This window comes from Rhyacophila brunnea, unplaced genomic scaffold (assembly GCF_057557595.1).
Source record: "Rhyacophila brunnea isolate RB1 unplaced genomic scaffold, BYU_Rbru_1.0 scaffold_3, whole genome shotgun sequence".
Lineage (NCBI taxonomy): Eukaryota > Metazoa > Arthropoda > Insecta > Trichoptera > Rhyacophilidae > Rhyacophila > Rhyacophila brunnea.
Window position 1 is genome coordinate 58,470,926 of NW_028232965.1, and position 23,241 is coordinate 58,494,166.

General features: G+C 32.7%; 1 protein-coding gene across 2 annotated transcripts in view; it reads right to left on the minus strand.

The window, feature by feature from the left end:
* The window catches only part of LOC147068618 (uncharacterized), a 28,410-nt gene continuing 5,169 nt past the window's right edge, over nt 1–23,241 (minus strand). Inside the window, exons 2-9 of one of the 2 annotated variants that reach the window (XM_085952079.1) lie at nt 14,139–14,216; nt 12,424–12,560; nt 11,179–11,352; nt 7,704–7,858; nt 5,583–5,721; nt 4,886–5,074; nt 2,182–2,322; nt 1–1,363 (exon numbers count right to left, since the gene is read on the minus strand). In XM_085952079.1, the coding sequence (XP_085808205.1) occupies nt 1,214–1,363; nt 2,182–2,322; nt 4,886–5,074; nt 5,583–5,721; nt 7,704–7,858; nt 11,179–11,352; nt 12,424–12,560; nt 14,139–14,216 (1,163 nt within the window). In that variant the 3' untranslated portion in view covers nt 1–1,213. The remainder of the gene's footprint in view (nt 1,364–2,181; nt 2,323–4,885; nt 5,075–5,582; nt 5,722–7,703; nt 7,859–11,178; nt 11,353–12,423; nt 12,561–14,138; nt 14,217–23,241) is intronic. The other variant, XM_085952080.1, reaches the window with a different exon arrangement.

A 23,241-nucleotide genomic window follows, 5' to 3' on the forward strand; every position in this document is an offset into this window, starting at 1 on the left:
AGAAAAAAATATTCTATGCTTTAATAAAAGTACTCAGTGTAAAATGTAAATTGAACAAAGTAAAATTTTGTAAATCTGTAAAATACTTAATAAGATACTTACACAGAATATTTTTTTAAACGTCATAGCAGTACAAAATATTTATAGTAAAATAGAGATCTCAACTTCTTTCGACATTCATTTCGACAAAATATTAAACAATAATTATTATAGCACCAATAAAATATACCTAGGTACATGATAAATTGACAAATTGATAGTTATCTATATGCATCTATATAATATACTTGAGTACGAAAAACTATTATCAATCAAATTATTAATATAATGTAGATATATAAAATAGTAGTTTAAGTACCTATTTATACAAATTATATTCGTCATTGAGTATAAATACTTTTGTCTGCTAAACAATTAATTATCACTCAAACATATAATTATTGATTACTGAGAAATAATATGTTACAGTTTGTTATCTTTTTGATAATAAACTTCCTATTGAAAAGAAAAAATAAAATATTATATTCTCGATATATCGACTGCTAATTTGACATGGAAGCTTTTTGTATAAAAATTACGTATTTTTTTCTAAATGCTCCATAATGTTGAGGGGATAAATCCGTGGAATATCTACTGAATTGGGGCGGAGTTAGATATCTTTTTAATGTTCGTCATCGAGATTTATAAGTGACTGATATTATCCCTACACATTTTCTAAGATTATAGAAAACTACGAGTTAAAATCAAAGTCAGCGGTGGGTAACTAACGACTAGTGATTACTCTGCTACTTTGCTCAATATCATGCAGAATACTTTTAGTGCTACTTGTCTAACAATTTTATATGTATACCTACATAGTTAGTTAAACAGCAGTGAGTATTATGACAATCAAAAAAGGAAAGATCTGGAGCAATAATTATTAATATAATCAACAACGATTTCAATCCACCGTTCGATGACGATGAATTTAAGGAACAGGGTTTGAGATCTCACAAGAGTATGTAAAATCAGCAATAATTTATTGTAAGCGCCTATCAATCATCGGGACCGCTTCCCTCGGAGATTCACCGCATCCTTGCAGTTCTCATCGTCCGCTCGAGTATTCGACCGATCCGCCGGACGGGTCGATCGAGCCCCATTGCGAAACTTGACCTGCCGCGATTCGATAAGCGCTAAAAGCAAATATCTTCATTCTTTCACTTTCGTTGTCAGGTCAATGGTCAGTCGCGTTGGGGTTCGTGTAGCTGAATCCTCGGAACTGAGCTTGGTCCATACTTCTCAAGATGTTGTTTTCGACCGGCGTCAGGCGAGCTCTCTCCCCTGTGAAAGCCTTGTCGAAATACTGCGTGTCCAATGGATGGCGCTGAAAAAATATCAATAGTCGTAGATGTTAGTATCTATTTATCATGAATTGCAGAGTACTTATGTTGAGAAAACTTCCACATACAACGAAGCGTCTACGAAATCTCTGTTTCTGACCTTTCGCCAATTGTTGTCGCAAAAATATAATCTTACATTTGAAGATACAGGTAGGTACCTCCTTGTAATTAGTGATATATAATAAAGTCGTTTTTATTTATTAAAAGTATTTTATTTAAAAAAAATGAGATTATAATAATTAATTGCGAAAAATGAGAAATAGAACGACGGAAACAGAATGTTTTTGCCAAAAAAAATCATTCAAAGGTTAATAGTTTATTTATGTATGTGATAGAATGTTATCAAGATTGGTAACGCATTGAATTGTTGTTTTTATAAATAAACACTTGTAATGTTGATTAAAAAAAATAATGTTTTTCAAAATGAATTGTCATTCCAAAATTTTGGCAAGATTAATTTTAGTTTCTACGAAAAAACTGATATATATTTGGATACTAGCACGGTATTAATGTGCCGTGTAAATTAATTTTTTATTTATCCGCCTACACTCAAAATTCACGTTTCCACTAAATTTCATGATAATATGCCTATTAATGTTTTCTCGTTGTGTGTTTTGCGTGGACAGAAAAGTACCTACTTGTTATATTATGCCAAAGTGGCTTGAACATAAAGTAATAATATAATGATAATAATAATAATAAAATAATGTCATTATTTATTATTAAATGTTCCATGCTAAATTTATTAATTGTCCCCGAATGAAAATGATGAAAGTGATATGAGAGTAGTGAGATAGGTTACCACTTGTGGTCGGAAAGGAGGTTCGAGTTGTCTTCGCTCCAACTTCTCCCAATTGATCGGTCTGAAGAAGTCCTGTTCGGTGATGTCTCCATAAGTGCATTCGACGCCTCCCAATCGCGTACTGGAATCTTTATCCAGCAGCTAAAAACAATCCGTTGAATTTAATTCATAATCAAGAAATAAATGTATAGTTTATAACGGTTATAATCACAGTGTGTGCCGTACGAACAATCTTCGAGGGCACTGCATGTTTGGTTATGATACTCGTCTCGAGAATTTTTTTATAAATAATGAGAAAAGATGATTCACAGTTCTCGAGATTTTTTCTGGCGAGATTTCCATTTAGAGACATCATCAATAAGAATCTAGAGAATACGAGAAATTTCTATCAGAAATATGTAAAAAAAAATCAAGGAAAAGCTAAATTTTGACTGAGATTTTTTTTGCTACAAGAACTTAATAAAGCTCTCGGCTTCGAATCTGGAGAGAGAAAAAATTTAAGGCAATTTACAAAAAAAAATCTCATGTAATTATCATCCATAATAATTTCTCGAGAATTTTCGAACTCTCAAGAAATCAGTAAACCAATCTCAAATGGTTGAGAATCCAATATTATTAAATCGGGAATGTCTCGAATCTCGGGAATCAAAAAAGCCGGAAATCACAACATCACTCACTCAGTTAAAGCTGAATGCTGAACTATTTTAACTTACAATTAAAATTTTTGAGGAGAGAGTTTTTTGAAACAACTTATGTACTGAAATTATTTATTATCTTTATGGATAAATATACGCATCATATTTTAGTAAGATTATTTATGAAAAAATGGTGCATATACTTGTCTATATAAATAATAAATAACTGAAGTAGGCTGTTTCAAAAAACTCTTCTGCAAAACATTTCAAATGCGAGTTAGAATAGTTCTGCATTCAGCTGACGAAAGCTCTAGCCGCCACCTATTCGAAAAAATAATAATTCCATACAGTCTCAATTAAAACCCATACAGATTCACATAGTTTATGGCTAGCGTCTTCAAACAACAATAAAATTATCTCGTCCAAAGTACTCCTCCCTCATCGCTGACCTTCTCTCCAGAGTATATAACTTTACTTCCGAACAATCACCGATCTATACTTTGATAAAAGCTAAAAAAGTCTCGAATGTGATTCTGAAGGGAGAATATTAATTTATTTTTGGGGCATCGTGAAAGAATCTTTATACCTATAACGTATGTAAGTTTTTTAATACACCATTTACCTATATACCCACCTGAAAACTAATAGTGACAATTTAGTTACTAATTCTAAGTGTTCTTATCAGTAGCGAAGGGTGGAGGTAGGCTGTTAAGGTCCGCCATAAAAGCACATTAAACTTTGTTAGTCATACGTATTTGTTTTTTTTTTTTAACTAAGACTACAATTTACAGATGGTATGGTATTGGTTAGTTTAAAAAAAATAATTAAACCCTGCCTAAACAAACCATAATAGTTTTTGTATATTTTGGGCGATACGACAGAATTGTGCACACTGTTTCATTCATACTTATTTTTTTCATTGGATTAAAAATACATATTGCACATATTGTTGGTTCATTTTTTTAAATTCATTGAACCCTGCCTAAATATTATTCTATCTATAAAATATCCAAAGTTATGTATGAATTCATTACATAATTTTAGATATATGATATATGATTGATAGATGAGTATTTTTGACCATTATTTATTAGGTATGGCTTGGTTTTCTCAGGGTTTAATTGAATTTTAAAAACTAACCAATACCATCTGTAAGTGTCTTAGTTCAATAAAAACAAATACGTGTGACTAACAAAGTTTAATGTGCACTGTTTATGGCGGATCTTAAGAGTCTACCTCCACCCTTCACCACTGGTTCTTATAAATCCTATTTGCTAATATTTTACATAATGTAATATCACATAAGTACTTAATATTTTTTACAAATTTGTCGAAAAAAATCAATTAATATACATTTTCAAATCCATTACGATAAAAGAAGTAAATCAACCCGTCTGCTCTAAGATAGAACATTAGACTTCACCAGGCCTTATTCTTAATTTTCTTATTATAATCAACTGGATCCATTTCCTAGATCCATTTTAATTATATTTAAACAAGACAGTTATAGTTAAAAATCAAACATTCTGGATTTACTTCAAGTGGGATTCGAATTTTTAGATGGCTATTATAACGAGCCACCCCTCACACCATTCAGAAATGATTCATATGTTAGAAACACATTAAACCTATAAAAACATTGCGTCAATAACTTCATTTGTAGCTCCTTTCTAAACCAATAAAAGCAAAGATACGTGTCTCGAAAATGTGTATTTTTTTAGAACATAAAAACGTACTATCACGTTCACGCATAAGATTGGTGGTGTGGCGTGAGACGCGTGAGGTGACCTTAATGTATTTCTGATATATTGGCATATTTTGCGGGCACTTCGTTTTCGGTTCAAAATATGTTAATGTTATAATGTTATAACATTTTACAGTATACAAAGTCAAACAACGTTGCAAAATTTTTGGCCGTGTCGCGAGTTTACCGCGAGCTCACGTGCGCTCACGTTACGTGACCGTAATGTGTTTATAGCATTACGCATTAATCGCAAATTTGGATAATTTAGGTAATCCTAAATTAATTGCTTCGAATCGTTGGTTAATTGAAAGTGGTTTTGACTGACCATATTGAGTACCCTGAGCGCTTCTTCCGAGAGGAAGCGTGGATAGCTCGGCAGCTCGTTGCATATGGACCAGAACAATTCGTCTTCGTCGCAGCCGCTGAAAGGACTCTGTCCGATCAGCATCTCATACAGCAGCACTCCGAACGACCACCAATCTACGGTCTGATTGTATTTTTGACCTTTTATTATCTGAAATTAAAAAATACAAAAAGGCACTAGTGACAATTTTTCCAACAGATAATAAATTTAATAATATGTAATCCCTAAATCCCACGAAAAATCATAATAAATTTCTATCAGATACTTCTTAGGATGTACTAACGCAATGAGAAAACTGTCTGTTATATATACATACATACTCACAACAGTTTACAACTTTACTAGCTGTTACGTTTTGTGATATAATAATTGTAATTTCTAATATTAACCACGAACTATAGTATCCACTATCCAGTGACGTGTATTATTTAGACTCTGGCTATCATAAATAAGAAGATGATTTACGATTATAATATAATGTTCTGCCACAAAGCAGCGTAGCTGTTGGAATGATGCCACACATCTTCGTGACGTCATCTGACAAGAAATAATTCACACCAACTGTCCTTTTACTGCGTACATAAGATTGACCACAAATCATAATTAGCTTCAAGATTAACCATTACTAATGATAAATTGTTTGTGAGCTGATGTCTACCTCAGGAGCCATATAGTCCGGCGTACCGCAGAATGTGTCGGCAGTCTTGTCCAGATATATTTGCAATTTGCACATTCCAAAATCTGCAATCCTCACGTGACCTTCGAAGTCCAGGAGTATGTTGTCCAACTTGAGATCCCTAAAACAATAAAAATAATATTATTACACGGTAAACAAAACAAAATACAACAAAAACAAATCGATTTTCTAATGCTATCATTTAAAAATTAATAATGAAGTGATGAATCGACGCAACGTTTGATCGGTGGAACGATTCGCAATCACCTACTCGATTTTTAATTAATCATATTTTTCATCGATAATCGATAATTTTGTGGAATGAAATTGGTCTTGGTATTTAAGTAAATATAAATATTCATCAAATAACAATTATATTGTTACTTCTTTTAACAATAATACTATCATTAAATTTGCCCATGTATTATTGATTAATTACAGTTGTGCATAATATATCTTCATATCTGTTGTCGTATTACTAAGGACGGTGATCACTGAAGTAACAGGCGTTCCCAACAATATCTTCCCATCTGGAGTGATCCCACGTTGATTTTGTTGGTTTAATATAGTCGTGTTCTCTACGATTCGGAAGATGCATGGCCTCACGACTTCCTTCCTTAGACAATACCAATGGTCACCTTCCTCAACAGGCTACTCCGGTCTCTTGTAACACTGGCTGAACAGTTATTGAAGACCGCACGCAGATATAATGCGAGAGACGTTCTTTAAAGCCAACCATTAGAGACCCCAATATAGAGACATTTATGGAATCTCGATCCGTCAGCACCATATCTTGAACGAATCGATTCTCTTTCTATCGGATTATCTGGTGGTCCAGGTCTCAACACCGTAAAAGACGATTGAACATAATATTAACGTTTTAACGAGTTTCATTTTAGAGATTTTTGTGTTGTTCCGGTTTTCCGGGCTATCTTGGTGAGACGGCATATCATTATTGGACATCGCAATTCCTATTTTTTTTTTCTCATAGCAACATAATCCATTATGGTTCGACTATAGGACTATACAGTAGTTTTCAAACTCCGATACGAATCGCATAATATTATTCAATATTTATTTATTGGTCAGAATTTTGCAGGTCTATTTTACATATGCAGAATTTAAGAAGTCATCCCTGCAATGAAAAAGTGGCCTGTGACTAGTTGCAGTGTCTCGTTGTTATTGTCTGCGTACGGCCTAAACGTGAGGTGCACGTGTCAGGCGTCACATTACCGGTTCGTTCGTAGTTTTGGGTTTTCATAAATCTTATGATTTTAGATCATCAAAGAGTTTATACAGTTTCCTATTACAGCGACGCTGCCAGATATCATCCCCACAGATGTGCCACATACGTTTTGTATGATTCTATGTTCCTTTCTATGCATAGTTCCCGTGACTTCTGACATTCGTATTAATTTCTTGATAATCTGAAGAATTTGAAATATTTGCATGACTTAATAGATTTCTATTTTGAGAAACTGTTCATCCAGGACCAGTAAGCTTTGAAAGATTAATAGTTACGGAAATTATTCCAGGTAAAAGAGACAGATTGCGTCGTGCGTCAATACGGTAAAGTAACCAGATGAAAATCGTTACCGAAAACCACTTTAATCTGTTTCTAGTAGGTAGGTATGGGAATGGGACAACTCGACGCCAGGACAATTGGACGCCGCGCTGTCGTAGACACGTATACAGAACGTAGACGAGGAATTTTAATCAGTTTCTATCTACTACTTAGTAATTTTAATTAATTTTACTCTTAATATAATGTTTTCTTTATCGCGGATTGAGAATTACCATGCCTAAGGCTTTATATAAAATAAAAACTCTTTTTTCTTTGGAAGTTAAACATATGCACGATTAAATCGTTATTTACGTGTGCATATTAAAATTCTCACCAACTATTAAATCATAATATAATAATTTAAATATAAATAATAATATTAAATATTTTTTTTAAAGTACCTATAAGTACCTAACGTCTATTTAATTTCGAATTGGGTGGCGTCCAGTTTTCCTGGCGTTAAATCGTCCTAGACCCGGTAGGTATACACTAGCATTTACCATTGAATATCAAATTGTAATCCGTGCAAAACAACCTACCTGTACACGATTCCCTTTTTGTGCAGAAATTTGAGACCAGATACAATTTCAGCAGCGTAAAATCTCCCCCTCGCTTCAGGAAAGCGGCCGGTTTGTTGTATGTGGAACATCAAATCTCCGCCATTCAGGTACTCCATAACGAAGAAAAGATGTGACTGAAATTTTAAAAATAAAACAACTCAACACGGACCAATAATTTTGTTAATAGTAGGCAGTTATGGAATATGGAGAGAGGGGAGAATCATTCGTTATTAAATAAGAGTAATATGGCTTATGTGTTCATGAAACGCATGCATTTCTAATAAAAAATAACACCATACGCCAGTGGTTTCCAAACTGTATGTTACTACGCCTCCCATTAAAAAAATCTAATCTTGGCGCCCCCCTTTATTTCATTAAATAACACACACCTTTTTAAATAGCCAAAAATTGACAAATGGATTCTAGCATGGGCCCCACATCCTGAAGCAGGCCTCCAGGCTAAGATCTTTGGCGGGCCTACCTACCTATCGCTGAGGTTAAGGGCAGTGTGGTGCTCTAAAGTAGTGTTTCCTAAATTATACACGGGAGTTATCATTTAAGTACCTATAGCAATCATCATATATGTATCACATCAAATTACAACGCATAACTACATAATTAAAATATTCTACAGTCTCGAAACAAAGTAGCTTTAGCTTTTAACTTTTTTTAACTATTAAAATTAAATTATTCGAGTAAATTTGTGATGTCTGTTATGCCCGGGCCCCCAGGCTCTTTATAAATTATGCATTTGCATACTGCAAACCTGTGGCTACATTTGTGTTAAACTTTTCGCGCCTTCACAGGGAGGTGCGTCTCTCAGTTTGGAAATCTATCTGCTATGTGAACAACGCAGTATAAGAAAACACACATCGCAGCCTAAAACACAGTTTCGTACACTAATAAACAAATTCCTGTATGATTTAAATGTGATTAAAATATCAATGTATTTAAGTATCCAAGAAATAAACTAATCCACGGGTTCCCATAGTTTTGAAGTCGGGCACCTATTGTAATATAGGTAGGTACGTAGGTAACAGTTAAGGAACCTACTACCCACAAGAATCAGGAACATCCCAATTTATTTTACGTTACTGTGTTTTCTATGTGAATTATCATTCACTGTTTTATTCACATTACTTCTTCTTTTCAATAGCACTACATTTAATCGAGCAGGGCTCGAAATGGACCAGAGCGCAATGGAGCGCCATTCCGGTTCATAAAATCGGCAAAGTCATCGCTCCGTCACGTGGAAAAATTAATTTGGCCAAACAGAAAAATAACACACTCATTTTATAAAATATACATAAAATTAGATAACTATGTTAATATTTTCGAAAAATTATCGAGCGCTCCGGTTCGTAAAATTTTCTATTTCGTGTGCTGATCGAGCTCAATTCGCATCAACGATACTCCACTGTTAACCTCCAATTATCCACCAGAAATAGCTCCCTTGCGTTTCTTCAGCGAAGGTTCAGTTTCCCTATGGGTATCTTCCCCCGAGAATCCATCGAACATCTTCGAAATGCTGGAGTCGCTCGTCTATTGTAGGTACCTCGTCCACCAAGTCGGAGATTTTTTAAATATGCAAAGTTACGGATCCTTGTATAGATTATACAATTCTTCATTGCGCTCTCTTACTCTCCATTCTCCTCCATCATTATTACAGGTCCGTATATTCGCCGCAAAATGTTTCTTCGACCTTATCAATTATGTTGGCATTCGCTATCGACATAATCCAAGATCATCCCCATACGTCACAACTATCCTTACAGGTAGTTGTTTTATACAATAGTATCTTTGTTTTTCTGTGTACATTCCTGGACTGAAGAATAGAAAAGAGAATTAGGTTTTATTCCCTGTGAAAATTCGTTCGATGGATTGTTCGTTGATTTTAGTTAAGCTGAATCAAAAATGTATGTGAAGGTATTGGCCACTTTAAAATTGTATTCATCATCACGTTTATGTTTCTTTTCTCTCAAACGTTAGGCTTTTAACATGGAGCATATTTTACTCATAATCTCCGACGCAAAAGCGTTATGAAAAATAGACGCACAATAACTACAGACGCGTAGCCCGCCCGCGGCCCGCACCCCGCCCCGATTACTTTCGCGCGCCGATTTTCATTTTACGTTCAGTAGCCTACATTCTATGCGACGTATTGTTCGTTTGTTATTATTACTTCTTTAGTTTTATTATTGTAATTTGTAATTACATAATTTACAGAAAAGTAAAATTGTTTGAATCCTTTGGGTTCGGTTACTTTGACAAATAATTTTTCTTTCGAATTTGGACAACTAGCATTCAGAGAATCAGTAGGTAAAGAATGATCCATGTTTAATAATTTTAGCCGTCGGGGTTTAAGTAACCATCATCTGATGGGCCCAGGGGGGCGAAGATTTTTTACTGAAATTGCTGCTACTTTTAAATAAGCAAACACTACACTTGATTTCACATTACTAGAATTTGTTCGTTGATCCAATTGTTATATTTTTTCTAGTCTCGTGAAGACTATTTTTTTTATTTTATCCATATATAAGTTGATTGTTTTGTTTATGCATAATATTGATCGTTGCACTTTTATTATTTTGTGTTCTGAAATTGTTTGTTTCCGCTTTGAGTAGAATAATAATAATTATCTAAATACAACAGTCGATTAAACAAAAATTAAAGTGCATCATCAATACACATAATCATCATCATCATCATCATCATCATCAGCCAGGGTCCACTGGACGAAGGCCTCCCCTAGCTCCCTCCATTCTTCTCGGTTCCCAGTTCTTCGCCGCTGCCACTTACATGCACGTAACTTTATGAGTTCGTCCATCCAGCGGGGTTTAAGGCGCTTTTATGGTCATTTGGTGCCCCTTGGGTATCATTATATGACGGCATTTGTCCAGCGATTGTCTACTCGCCGAGCGATATGCCAACCGATTTTCATTTCACCCATTTAGCGGTCACTGTCACATTACGTGCTCTTATCTGCTTACTTATCCACTGGTTTCTATTGTGATGCATCTGCGTTATGCCCATCATTCACTTTTTCATGGCATTGGATTTCTCCCACACTTGTAGCATACATTGGTTTAAAACTTTATGCTACGTCACAATGGGAGGTCAATTTTGAAGATACTATTCAAGCACCACAATGCACTCCATGCCACTTCGATTATGCGAGCAATACACATATCGATCCAAAAAAATTACACAAAATAAACATACATACATGTGACATTATGTCTGAACTCTGTAGATGAATTGGATTTTGCATCATAGTCAATGTTTTTCAATTTGAGTAGTAGGCGACCTCATATAAAACACAAACCTTTCTATCCCTTTGGGTCGCGACTCCTGGGTTGGGAACTTACGAGCTAATATAATCAATGAAATTAGTATATGTGAGATTTGAAAGAGAAAATGAAGTATTAAAATATGAAGGCGTAGACAAACTTACATCGGTTTGAAATGTGCAGAAAAGATGACAGAGGTAAGGGTGCTTGGTGCCAAGCGCGAGGACTTTCCTCTCGATCAGTGTACATTCCACGTCGTCGTCCTCCAGCACCACGTCTTTCTTCAAACACTTTATTGCGTAATAGTACTCCGTATTCTTTAGTTCAGCCAAGAGTACCTTAGATAATACAATACAAAATATTTTATTTTCGTTGTCGCAATAATCAAATAGGTACCTATTGTTTGGGCATAGAGAACTAGATATTAATTTTAGACAAAGGAAGAAAACAGAATGGCATTGCAATAAAGAATAAATTAGCAATCAACTTAAATTTAATGTTTATAAAATAAATCGTGATAGGTTCTATAATACCTATCGATTTAGTCATTTATTATCCAAAGGACGCAAAATAGCGCGGATAGTAAGAAAGTGTAAGATAAACGAAAACTTGTATCTAATGTAATAATAACGTATTTATTATAAAGTGGAATACAGGTGTTTTTATTTATGGTTCAATTATAATGCATGTGATAACTATTTGTTTAATAAAGTTTCATGAGTATTATCCATACCGATTAATTCGCTGCTACTCAACAGAGTGGATAGATAAAATAAATTTAGTTTAAAATTGAAATTGAAATATATTTTTATAGATTTAAATATGAACATACTACGAATAACTAACAGTATAAAATATAATATGTAGGCAGTCAGTCTGGGAGTTTTCGTCTTGATATTATAAATGTGGAGTAATATGATTATGTCATGCATATTCTTTTGTGAGTAATTACGTATCTACTAATAATTCACCCACGCTCTACAACTTTCGTGTAAGTAAACCTCACCAATGAAAAACGTTATAATTCAGTATTTTATTCAAATTTATTTATTTCCGCAAGATTTGTCTTTCTAACGAAATCTTATTAACTGTGTCGCATAACATAACACTCGTATTTTTGGAACTTTATCAAGAGAGCGAAGCGGAGGTTGACAGTGTAAAGTTGTTGTTTATCTTCACAGATGTATTTTATTTTTAAAAGGTTTTCGATTTCAAATGGCAAAGGTAAATATATCAATAGATGAATCTCTTCAGTAGATGTATAGCAGTAGCTAAATTCTTAATATTGAACTATTACTTAAAAAAAAACTGTTTACAAACTGATAGTACTCAATACATCGCGTAACCACCACCAAGTAAACATCTTTAAGGAAAACAATCCGAAACATTCAATGAATGGTCTGACATACCTTGCCAAAGCTGCCTTTCCCGAGAACTTTGAGGAAGTAAAAGTCTTCCACAGCATATTTGCGAAACCTTGGGATAGTAGTCGCGGGTGGAGTGACACGACCTGATCTCTGGAATGCACTGTACGCAGTCGACGCCTCTGAAATTCACCAACAATCACAATATTATTGGGATCATGGGAACCTATAGCATAATAACTAGTTTCATATATATTTATAAACTTTTAACAATACCCTTACCTAGTCAGAGACTATGAATATAATATTACGAGTTTGATAATGCGCGTTAGGTATTTAACAACAGAACACGTAGGTAAAGTAGTGCGTTTAATAATATAAAAATATGTAAAAGAATTGATACAAGACCACTTCTGTTAAATTGAATAATATGCTAGAGATGTCTTATTAACAGAGGTCGGTTGTTGGTCGATAGCTTAGCTTCTTGAGCCCAACCCTGGATCCAAATTCAAAATAATACTTATATTGATTGACAAAACAATTTTTAATTGTCCTTAAATATATATTCTAATCCGAACCATATTAATCAGAACGACAATGCGTTCTCATGTTCCACGATCGTGATTCATTATAAATAACTAAAAATTACCCTTTTTACCGAAAAAGTAGTGAATGATAAGAAGTTTATTTATTTAGTATGTCTGTTGCTTATATACATGATTTGTTCAATGTTATTTATTAGTTTTTCATGTAATTACATCAGTTATAGTGAATTTAACGAATAATTTTGTACAATATAATATAATTACATCAAACCAAATTGAAATGTGAAAACCATTATGGTGGGGGGTGATATATTTACAATGGATTATAAGGATTGAACCGAATTGAGGACTGGGGATATATATAATTGTTGAGTCGATATTAGAAAAAAACGACTGTAAATATTCTCATTGATTTTATTATTTGTCATAATACTTACGAAATTAGACAAAACAATGAAAAAACTGCAAGCATAATAATATTTGCAGTGTTATAAATCAATTTATTTAGCTGGAAAGTTTATAGACGATTATTGTATTTACTTGTAGATGTAATACATAACCTATCAGTGGGTCTACTATATACTTATCGACCGCTAAAGTGATAAAGTGATAAATATTATCAAACTTAGGGAAAGTTTGTATCAAAGTATTAGCAGTTATTGTAACAATTATAATACGATGTTTGTAATTGTTGCAATAAGTGCTAACTTTTAACAGCAGCAAGACAAGTGCTGTTAAAATATAGCATTTATCCTTATTGCAACAATTACAAACATATTATTGTAATTGTTACAATAAGTGCTAATACTTTGATACAAACCTACCCTAATTTTGATAATATTTATTACTTTAGCGGTCGATAAGTATAGAATAGACCCACAGGTCATATCAAAGAGTGATGGTTGTCATTGGCTAAAATTATATAATTTTCATAATAGTGTGTATTTTCGCGCCCTTAAATTGTATTCACACGGACTTCATTTTCATATAATTGTGTTTATTGTTCAACTGAGTTTTATTGAATGGAATATATTGTATGTTTTGCCAATTTATGTGTGAGGTGCAAGAATTTTACAGCAAACCAGCAAGGTTAAATAAATTAAAACACACTAATTACTTGAACTCACCTGTTTCAGTTCTCGATAAATGTATAATGAGGTCGATACCATTAAGTTATTCAATTATTATTGTTGTATTGTTGTATGTTTGTCTTACCGAGTATTGCGTCAGAGGAAGGTGAGTCCCCTGCAGCCGGTCCTGCGGCCGATCCCCCTTCGCGACTCTCTCCACCCCCTGCTCCCCGTAACATACAATTTATTTATTTACCATTATGCATTAATTACTTATAGTATAATATTTAAATATTTTCTAATATTACTTTTAATATGTCTGGATACGCTATACATACATACATACATACATTGGTACTCAACTATAGTGAAATTAACTTAAACCATATGTATTACATTTTATCAGTAGAACTTGTTATGCTCTAATAACATCTTATTATGAAATATTGTATACTTATACATCTACACAAGTAGAAATAAATAAGTACACGGTTTGATCTTATTTTTAAAATAAATATATTGTACTGTAAATGCTATTTGAAAAAATCACATATTAATAACGCTATTACTTTTTATTATATATGTTTGTCAATTTTATTGCTTAATATATTATCTCGTTAATAAGTAAATATTGTAACTATCAATAATTCTTACTGCGCGTCTTACGTGGGCGAAGTCGGCGAAGTGTTGAGCGGCGCGCGCAACTCAAACGTATAACCGTGTGTGAAAATGTTCGTAGACAAAGTCTTTTATTGGTTATACGTTTATTCGCTTGAGTTGCGCGCGCCGCTCAACGCGCCGCTGAATGCACTTACCTAAGACGAGCCGTTAGAATAAAGCAGTTATATATTATTTGAAATGTTTTTTATGTAACTTGTATGCAGACAAGTATGTAGATAGCGTAACACACCGACTGTAGCACAAAGCTATCGAAACTGGGTAAAATTATATGCATTTAAAATATGATATTGAATTTCTCAGACTGACAATTAGTGATATATAAAACTGTGTTCTAAAATGAATTATTAATATCACCATTCGTTAAATAACATACATTCATTTTTTCTGATTGATTTTACATTAAAAAAATCGATGCATCTAATTTAATATTTTATCGTGCTGTTTAAGATTGGTGGATGATTCGTGCGAAGAATATGTTTAATATGTATATACGTATATATATATTTTAAAACAAATTTTATTAAAAATATATAATATGTCAAATTATGAATATAGTATAAATTAGTATTTGACTGAAATGATATTCAGTGTTGAGAATATTTCACAAACGGAAAGAAAGTACTCACATTTTGATGACAGTGGAAAATATCTTTTATATCACGCCCTCATAAAGCATTATATATATTATATTTGAAATAATAAATATGTATTATTATATTAAGAAGAATTATAACCAAAGGTATTTTTATTAAACGCAACTAAAGTATAAACTAAAACCTCCATCCTTTGAAGAGACTATAAAATTATCTTACTCACTTTTTAGGTTACATCCTAGTAGTTGGAGATCTCATTCTCGCGGGCCAGTAAATGATAATTAAAATGTTAATAATTTACTCGTCTACCTACTGTATTGATTCATATTCGCTTTATTTCTGTTTCCCCGATAAAAATGAACATTAGGAACCTCTCCCGAGAAAATGAGTGCCGGTCAAGACTCACATAAGAGGTAATAAACTGGACACAGATGCTAAATAGATCGTTGTAACAAATGCAGATTCAATTCATAAAGTAGTTTTTTCTGTTGATTACAACTGTAGTTTTAGTAATTTTAATTTGGTTTATTTTTGAGGAATTTGAAAGAAATCGTAATAATATGTATTTAGAACTATTGAGCCTGATCCAATGTAACTCATCTACATACGCAATGCAACTATAATTACTTGAAATAATTCAAGAAATGGGAAACAACTCAAATTCAATTCAAAGTTCATATTAGCTCAAAATAATTTTAATCCAGGTTGGAGTTGATAAAGTCTACCTCCGGGTGGAGAAATTGTGGCTACCTTTATCGTTACAAGAATTAGTTGGCAGCGAATCTTCCTGCTATTTTAATAATAACTCCTTTGAACTTTTCTTGGGAATCTATTTGAAATTAACCAAACACAATTTCATACTCTAGAATATATTCTTCGAAATGAGTTAGGCTGTTCGCGCCGTCTCTTTATTATATTGTGCAAGCGTCGCGACGCCTCGACCTCTTCTCTTGTGAAAACTTTCATATTATTTACCGACAGCTAAACAGAAAATAGTTATGCCAGAAAGATGTAAGCAGTCGTATACTAAATAATATATACTAAAATATAATATATATTATTTCTTATTGACACCACTGAAAAAACTGATTTAGGTACTTAAATAAGTTAAATTACCAACTCCACTTGAAGGCGGAGCATTTGCCCCTCCCTGTATTGGTGTCTTAGAAGAATTTTAAGGAAAGGTAATTAATCATTCGGACAATTGAGTTTATTTCCTGCATATAAACTGATATTGTAAAAACAACCGGGAGTCGAACCTGTCTGTAACCGACTGACTGTTTTAATGGCGGACATTTTGTCTACAGGAAACCAAACTATTTATTGGTAATTATTACTTTTATAAAGTCAACTTTTATTTAAATTAAAAAATTAAAGCGATATGACAACATTTGTTACATTTTATCTGCATCTTAAATAATTCTTGGATTAGAGCGACGAAAACTTCTTTGTTGACAATTCGTACTTAAATAGTAAATAAATCAATTTATACGATTCCATTTTTAACAAATTTCTATTAATTTAATCTAATAATTTTAATTTATAGAGAAACAGTTAATGCTTTGTTTATAAAACATTTATTAGAATATAGCATATTGCGCGTGTGTGGTGCCTGATATATTTAGATTAAGTAGGTAGGTAAGTGTTATATTTAAATACCCGGAAATATTTTGAAGTTAAAACAAAGTGTAAAACTGTTATATTATAAAAATAATTCTAGGAAGAGAAATGGGTTTCTAATTATACCTATTCAAGGATTTATGATGTTTGAGATATAATTATGTGTCGCTTTGTGTTGGCTGTGTTTATGTTAAATTATAAGTACAAAGTAACATTTTCAGAACTGTGGATTTGAAAATTCCATAATGAAAAATGACAAATCATTGTGTTTTCTCTGTTTACGTAAACGGGTAGAGAAATGCATGGCGCTGGTGTCGCGACCACCTGAGGCTATTTCGAGACGACACGGTGGCACTTAATAGCGTCATCATCATCAACAATAGCGAGCCGGCATCAAATCAATTTGTCCTCTTCATTTCTTCGTCTCTGCCGATTTGTTTACCCGAAATAAACTAGCGCTCGAAGTGATCAGAATTGAAGGCGCAGCACAGGTGCGAACGATAAATTATCAATACGATCTTTAATTCATTTTTCATGTTCATGTAACATCATTTGGCTATGATCTTGAACTGGGACTTTATTGGATGGTCCTGATAACACGTGTCGTGAGAATATTCAAATACAAGAGAAAAACACAGCCATGAAAAAATGTAATGTTGTAATGCCTACTTATTTTATATGAAAGTATCGAGAATAATGATTAATAAAAATTTATTCGCAAGATAAATTGCTATTTTGTAGATGTTTGAAATTTAAAACTAATTTACTGGCCAAAATGAAGTGAAGCATTTGATTCGTTTTTTTTTATATATTTTTTTCATTTATCTATCTCTATAAACTAGACGAATTAGTGATTTACTACGTTTATGTAGTATATTTTCAACGAGGCCGAGTAATGCGATTTTAGTTATCAAGATTGGCCACTTCGTTGTCGTGCTACATTTTGTCAGTAAATCATTAAATTGATGTTAGTTTACTGAAGGAGCACAGAAGTACATACTTTAAAAATATGCTTATAAATTGATATTATTATTTATCATTTTCTACACATAACTATTATGTAAGTTAAAAATAAATAAGTGTGATATTTTGAAAAATATTTATAAGGTATGGCATACCCTCCAACATAATTGATTAAAAATCTGTTTAACTTTTCTTCCAAGGAAAAGCTCTTTTCAGCAAAAGCTCAGGTTTTACGTAACGCCGAAAAGGTGAGTAGTCAAAACAGATGAAAATTTTACTCTCGTTCAGTTGCCGGCTCGTAAATTATTGCGTAACTATTTCGTCGAGATTGTTTTAGAATGCTCCAGAGACCAGACAATAATATGCGGCGATTGGATTCCTCGCACTGCGATGCACACCCAACTGGATCCGGCGCCCATCATAGGGTCGCGCGCGGTCGGGCCGCTTATTCTCAATTCTTAGGACAAAACGTTGATTCCTACATAATTTATTTTTGTCAGGCAAGTGAAATTCTCTTTTGATGCATTTAATGATATCAATTGAGCCATAGGTCTTAATGATTGTATGTTATAATGTATAATGATGAAATATTCGCTATCTATGAATAAGAATAAGATAAATTACGACAGTAACCCTCGCGTCCTTTACGAGAAATTGTTATTAGATATTTGATCAAACACCGATTTTTTTTTCTCGATTATTTAATTATTTCGAATCTGCGATCCACGGCTTTCGATGTGGACGCTCTCCTAATATCCGCAATATACGAATAGAACTCGTATGCAATTGTAGAATAGTATTATTATCATACTACTTATTGTAAAATAAATTTGTATGGAATAAATAAATAAATCTTGATTAATTAATAACTTTTATAAAGGTAATGGTTCAATAACGGTACATTTTATTTAATCGTTACACGTCATAATTTAAACCCAGTTTTTTTTACTTGTAACTAATGTTGAATTTCATATTTGAAGCGCCTAGTTCCAAAAGCCCCTAAAACGGTTTTTGAATTTTTTTGGGTTACATATGTATTTAGATGGATATTTTTGTTACCTAAATGATAGCCAAAGATTGAACTTTAAAAAACGCCATAAACCGTCAATACGTATGATCAAAAATTAGGGTAAATTTCAAAACCTGCTAAAATGGTTGAGTGTGCTTTTCAAATTACCCCTACAATGGAAAGCCAAAATACTCTTTAGAATGTAACGAATTTAAAAATAAATACATAAAGTTCACAGATTTAATTAATATGAGTTTTTCTCATATTTCTCAAAACTACCTAAAATAGTTTTTATCATTTTTCTCAGAACTACATAAAATCGTTTTAGGGGCTTTTGAAACTAGGCGCTTCATTAACCCACGATGAACGAGAGTGGTAAAGTATCAGCTTATAAAAATGGGTCTCGGGGTCGGTCACGCGTCTAGAAAATTCACATGTTTTTAATCAATGTGTGTTTGGACATATGGAATATAATATGGACTAAATAGGTCGAGAAAATGGCTAAAATCTACATATATCTCGTAAAAAAAACTGTTGATAAACCTCTGCATGTCGAGTCGAACAAGATCCATATAGAATTTATTGTAGAGCGAATATAAGAATATATTGAAATATTTTAGACATTTTTGTCGCGATACCTACTGTTTAATAACACAAAATGATATCCCCTTTTCGGCCACCCACTCCATACGTAGGTATATAAATAGTTTCCACAGTAAATTTAATTGGATATGTTTTTTTGTAGTATTTATGTGTACCCTACATAATCTTCGGGTTGAGAGTTCCAAACTTCTGTATGTCTAGATGTAGTCTCTATTCTGAGATTCATTAAATTTACAACTCTGGATATTCAGAACGACTTCTTAACTTCATCATGATTAGCGTCAAACATTCACCGAATAAGAGAGTGCCGTTTGAGTTTCACCACAAACACAGACAGGCAGCCTCAGGTATTCACTTTTAATGCGCCTATAGCGGTGAAATTATTTATAATGCGCCAACACACTGACTACCTACTCGAATTCGTTTTCTCGGAAATGCATTTTCTTTTTCACTTAATGCTGTTCGCAAAAAATATTATTAGTGGTGACTCTAAAACCATTAATTTGGAAATTAAAATTCGTAAATTAGATAAATGAAATATTATTTTTCATCATAGCGAAATATATAGAACATAAGGTCTAACATTAATCTACCACCTACTTATTACCGAAAGTAGTTTTTAAATTGCAACGACGCTCGGTAGTTATGTAAACCAGGGCTTCGAACTGCTATTTTTTTTCGTTTCGGTTTTCGTTCCGGTTCAAGTAAAAAATATATAATATCGGTTCGGTTCCGGTTTTTGTAAAGAAAGGTTTTTCCGGATTTCGGTTCAGCTCCGAGTGAATTTTTAAATGTTTTACGTATGGATGGTAGTGAGTGACTCAAGAGCCTAAGAGTCCAAGAGTCAATACCCAAGACGTAAGATGTGTTTCGCCTATGACAACTGAACGACAACTGAAGTGGGGAGTAAGACCATGTTAACGCGCGTGTTTGAAAATGTACCGAATCGAAAAATCCGGTATTTTTTTTCTGGTTCGGTTCCGGTTTCCGTTCCGAAAAAATAACGGTTTTTCCGGTATTCGGTTCGAAGACCTGATTTAAAAATGTTCAATACTTTGATGATTCTAAGCCCTATACAATTATTAATTATTACTTTCGTGTAAAACCTCGCTTTTCTGTTTTTGCCAATCCGATCATATTTATATATAAAGGGTAATATTATTTATGAATAATTTTGAATATAAATCGAGTGAGCGAATTGAGATGTTAATAGTTAATATACTTTCCGACATAAAATTAAATATTCAATTATAATTATAAATGATTCAGGAAGTTTTATTTGTTTTGAAGCTATTCATCAAATATTGCCCTTGAAATAGCAATGCGTGGGATTTTAAATGCTTTGGTGCGGGAAAGACGTTCTTAATTACTTACACATATCGAGAAAGTTTCCACAGAAAAAAATAATTATTATAATCAATGACGAAAATAACGTCTTATAGTATGGTTTATATATTATAGAAAATTAGTATGTATCAACCCATGTCTTTGGTTAAAGTTTTTTACTTGTGTATGCTTTTGACTTTACGATTTTTCCGTATTTATTCTACTTTATTCTGTGGATAATACTTTTACAGACTTCAAAATAATAATACACCTATGCATTTATTATATTTTGTTATTTTTTATGTAAATGGGTGAATACTCTATTTTAGCATTTCTTACCAAGCTATGTTTACGATACTTTATATTATAATATTTTAAGCACTGTCAGTAAGTTGTCTACATGCAATTAACATGTATGTCTACAACCTACATAATATGCAGGAATGGCCAAAGATGATATTATTGTGAACCGCGTGGATATCTCTATTTTATCTGATGATATCTTAATCTCGTGTAATTTGTTACCAACCAGAAAAATATTCGACTCGGATTTAGAGATGCACAAGAAAATATCTATGTGAGACAAACTTGAATGGAAAATCCTTTAGCTTTCTCAATACGTTAATCACACTTATAATTAACAAAGACGAATACTACTTATTTTACTATTGAACAGCAAAGACATGATGAATTCTCATTTAACTACTTGCTCTACGTGTTTTTTTTTACTATGTTCGATATGGGCCTCCACTGGGTGGAGGTTGTATTGACAGATTTATTGTACGAGAAATCGATGTTAGCCATTTATCAATCAGGTGCTTACTCTGGGTGGAAACAACATGTGATTGCCAGACCTGGGATTCAAAACCATATAGGCCGACACGTTGCCGCTTGGCCATCTAACAATAATTGTTCTGTCGTAATCTACATATTATTATCTACCTAATTAACTGATTTAAAAAAATGAGAAGAAACCCCACAATCTTCTTTTCATTAAGTATCTTCTTTTTCGTTTCATTAAAATATGTATAGTATACCTACTTATTTATACTTACTTAAAAGCTATTCGGATATTTTGATTATCCTTCTTAGTTGTGCCGTGTTCTAAACGAATATTGGTTATCTTCGTTGTAAATTTATTGCGGCTCTGTTTATTGTGACTGATTAAAGTGACTCGAACTACTGTGGCAGATTCAGTCTTTCTATTTTTTTTGACGTCTATCTTTTGTACTTTTTTCAGGTTTTAATTTCCTCATTCATGACCATTAAAAACATAATCTTTAGAGTACTGCATCTTGCTACTTATCCCCATAATATCATACCATTTCCGGTAAATTCATATTTTCCATACATATACTTTAGCACCTACTTGGTGCTTGAGTGAGGGTCCATAATATATAAGACAGTAGAGAAAACAGCATTTAAACATCTGTATTTTTAATAAAAATAGTATTATCATAGAAAAGTGTGCTATAGGTTTATTATGTAATGTAGGAACTCGTTTCTTGTTTATACAACAATAATGAGCTGAATTCTCCAGGATGGAGGAAGTCCTTGAAAGATGCTAATAGCTAGTGCCATATATGACGAAAGAGTTATGAAAGATGTTTTACCAAATTCGATCCTAAGAAGTGGACATCCCACATAGTGCCGGGAAGCAGGGCAGAGTAAAGAAATAATATCAAATAAACATTACTCAGTATAATATTTAACTATAGTAGCGACCTATATTGATATGAAAACCAAAATGGTTATGGACTAAAGAAAACTATTTTGAGCAGTTTAACATTATAATGTTTGTTGTATATCATTATAGACTACGTTATTTTGATTCGGGAAAAGAAATCTTCAGGTACCTAGTAGAGATTTATTACGAGTAGGCGTGAATTTGGCAGATCCGCATGGAAATTATCGACCAACACTAATGTACTATTTCAATTTATTTTGATGTGTTGATAAACTTTGGAAGCACATTAAGTATGTAATAATAAAATCCATCGACGAGCCCGCTTTATTCGATTATATTTTTAAACCACATCGTGCACTTAAAACAAATTATAAATAGCGTGCGTATTTTTTTTACTATTTTGATAATATAACCTACAACTCGTTAAACAATATTGAACGTAAAAAATGTGCCAATTTGTAGCCAATTAAAAGTTGTCTTATGTAAACTAAATATAACAATGTAATTTTCACCGAGTTAGTTTTTGAAAAATTTCTACAAAAAAAATATATGAGGAAAAACTACGTTTTATTTTGTGAATAATCAATTTATTTGATTACATAATATAACGATGATATGACATGATTTTTGTTTTGTTCATCTAATACTATTATACAAAATATAATTATTTTGTAATGACGAGTTTTTAAGTTAGCGGCATTTTTTAGATATCCGGTAATTCTGTATTTGATGAAAATTTAACCCCCCAATATTTTTTTTGTTTACC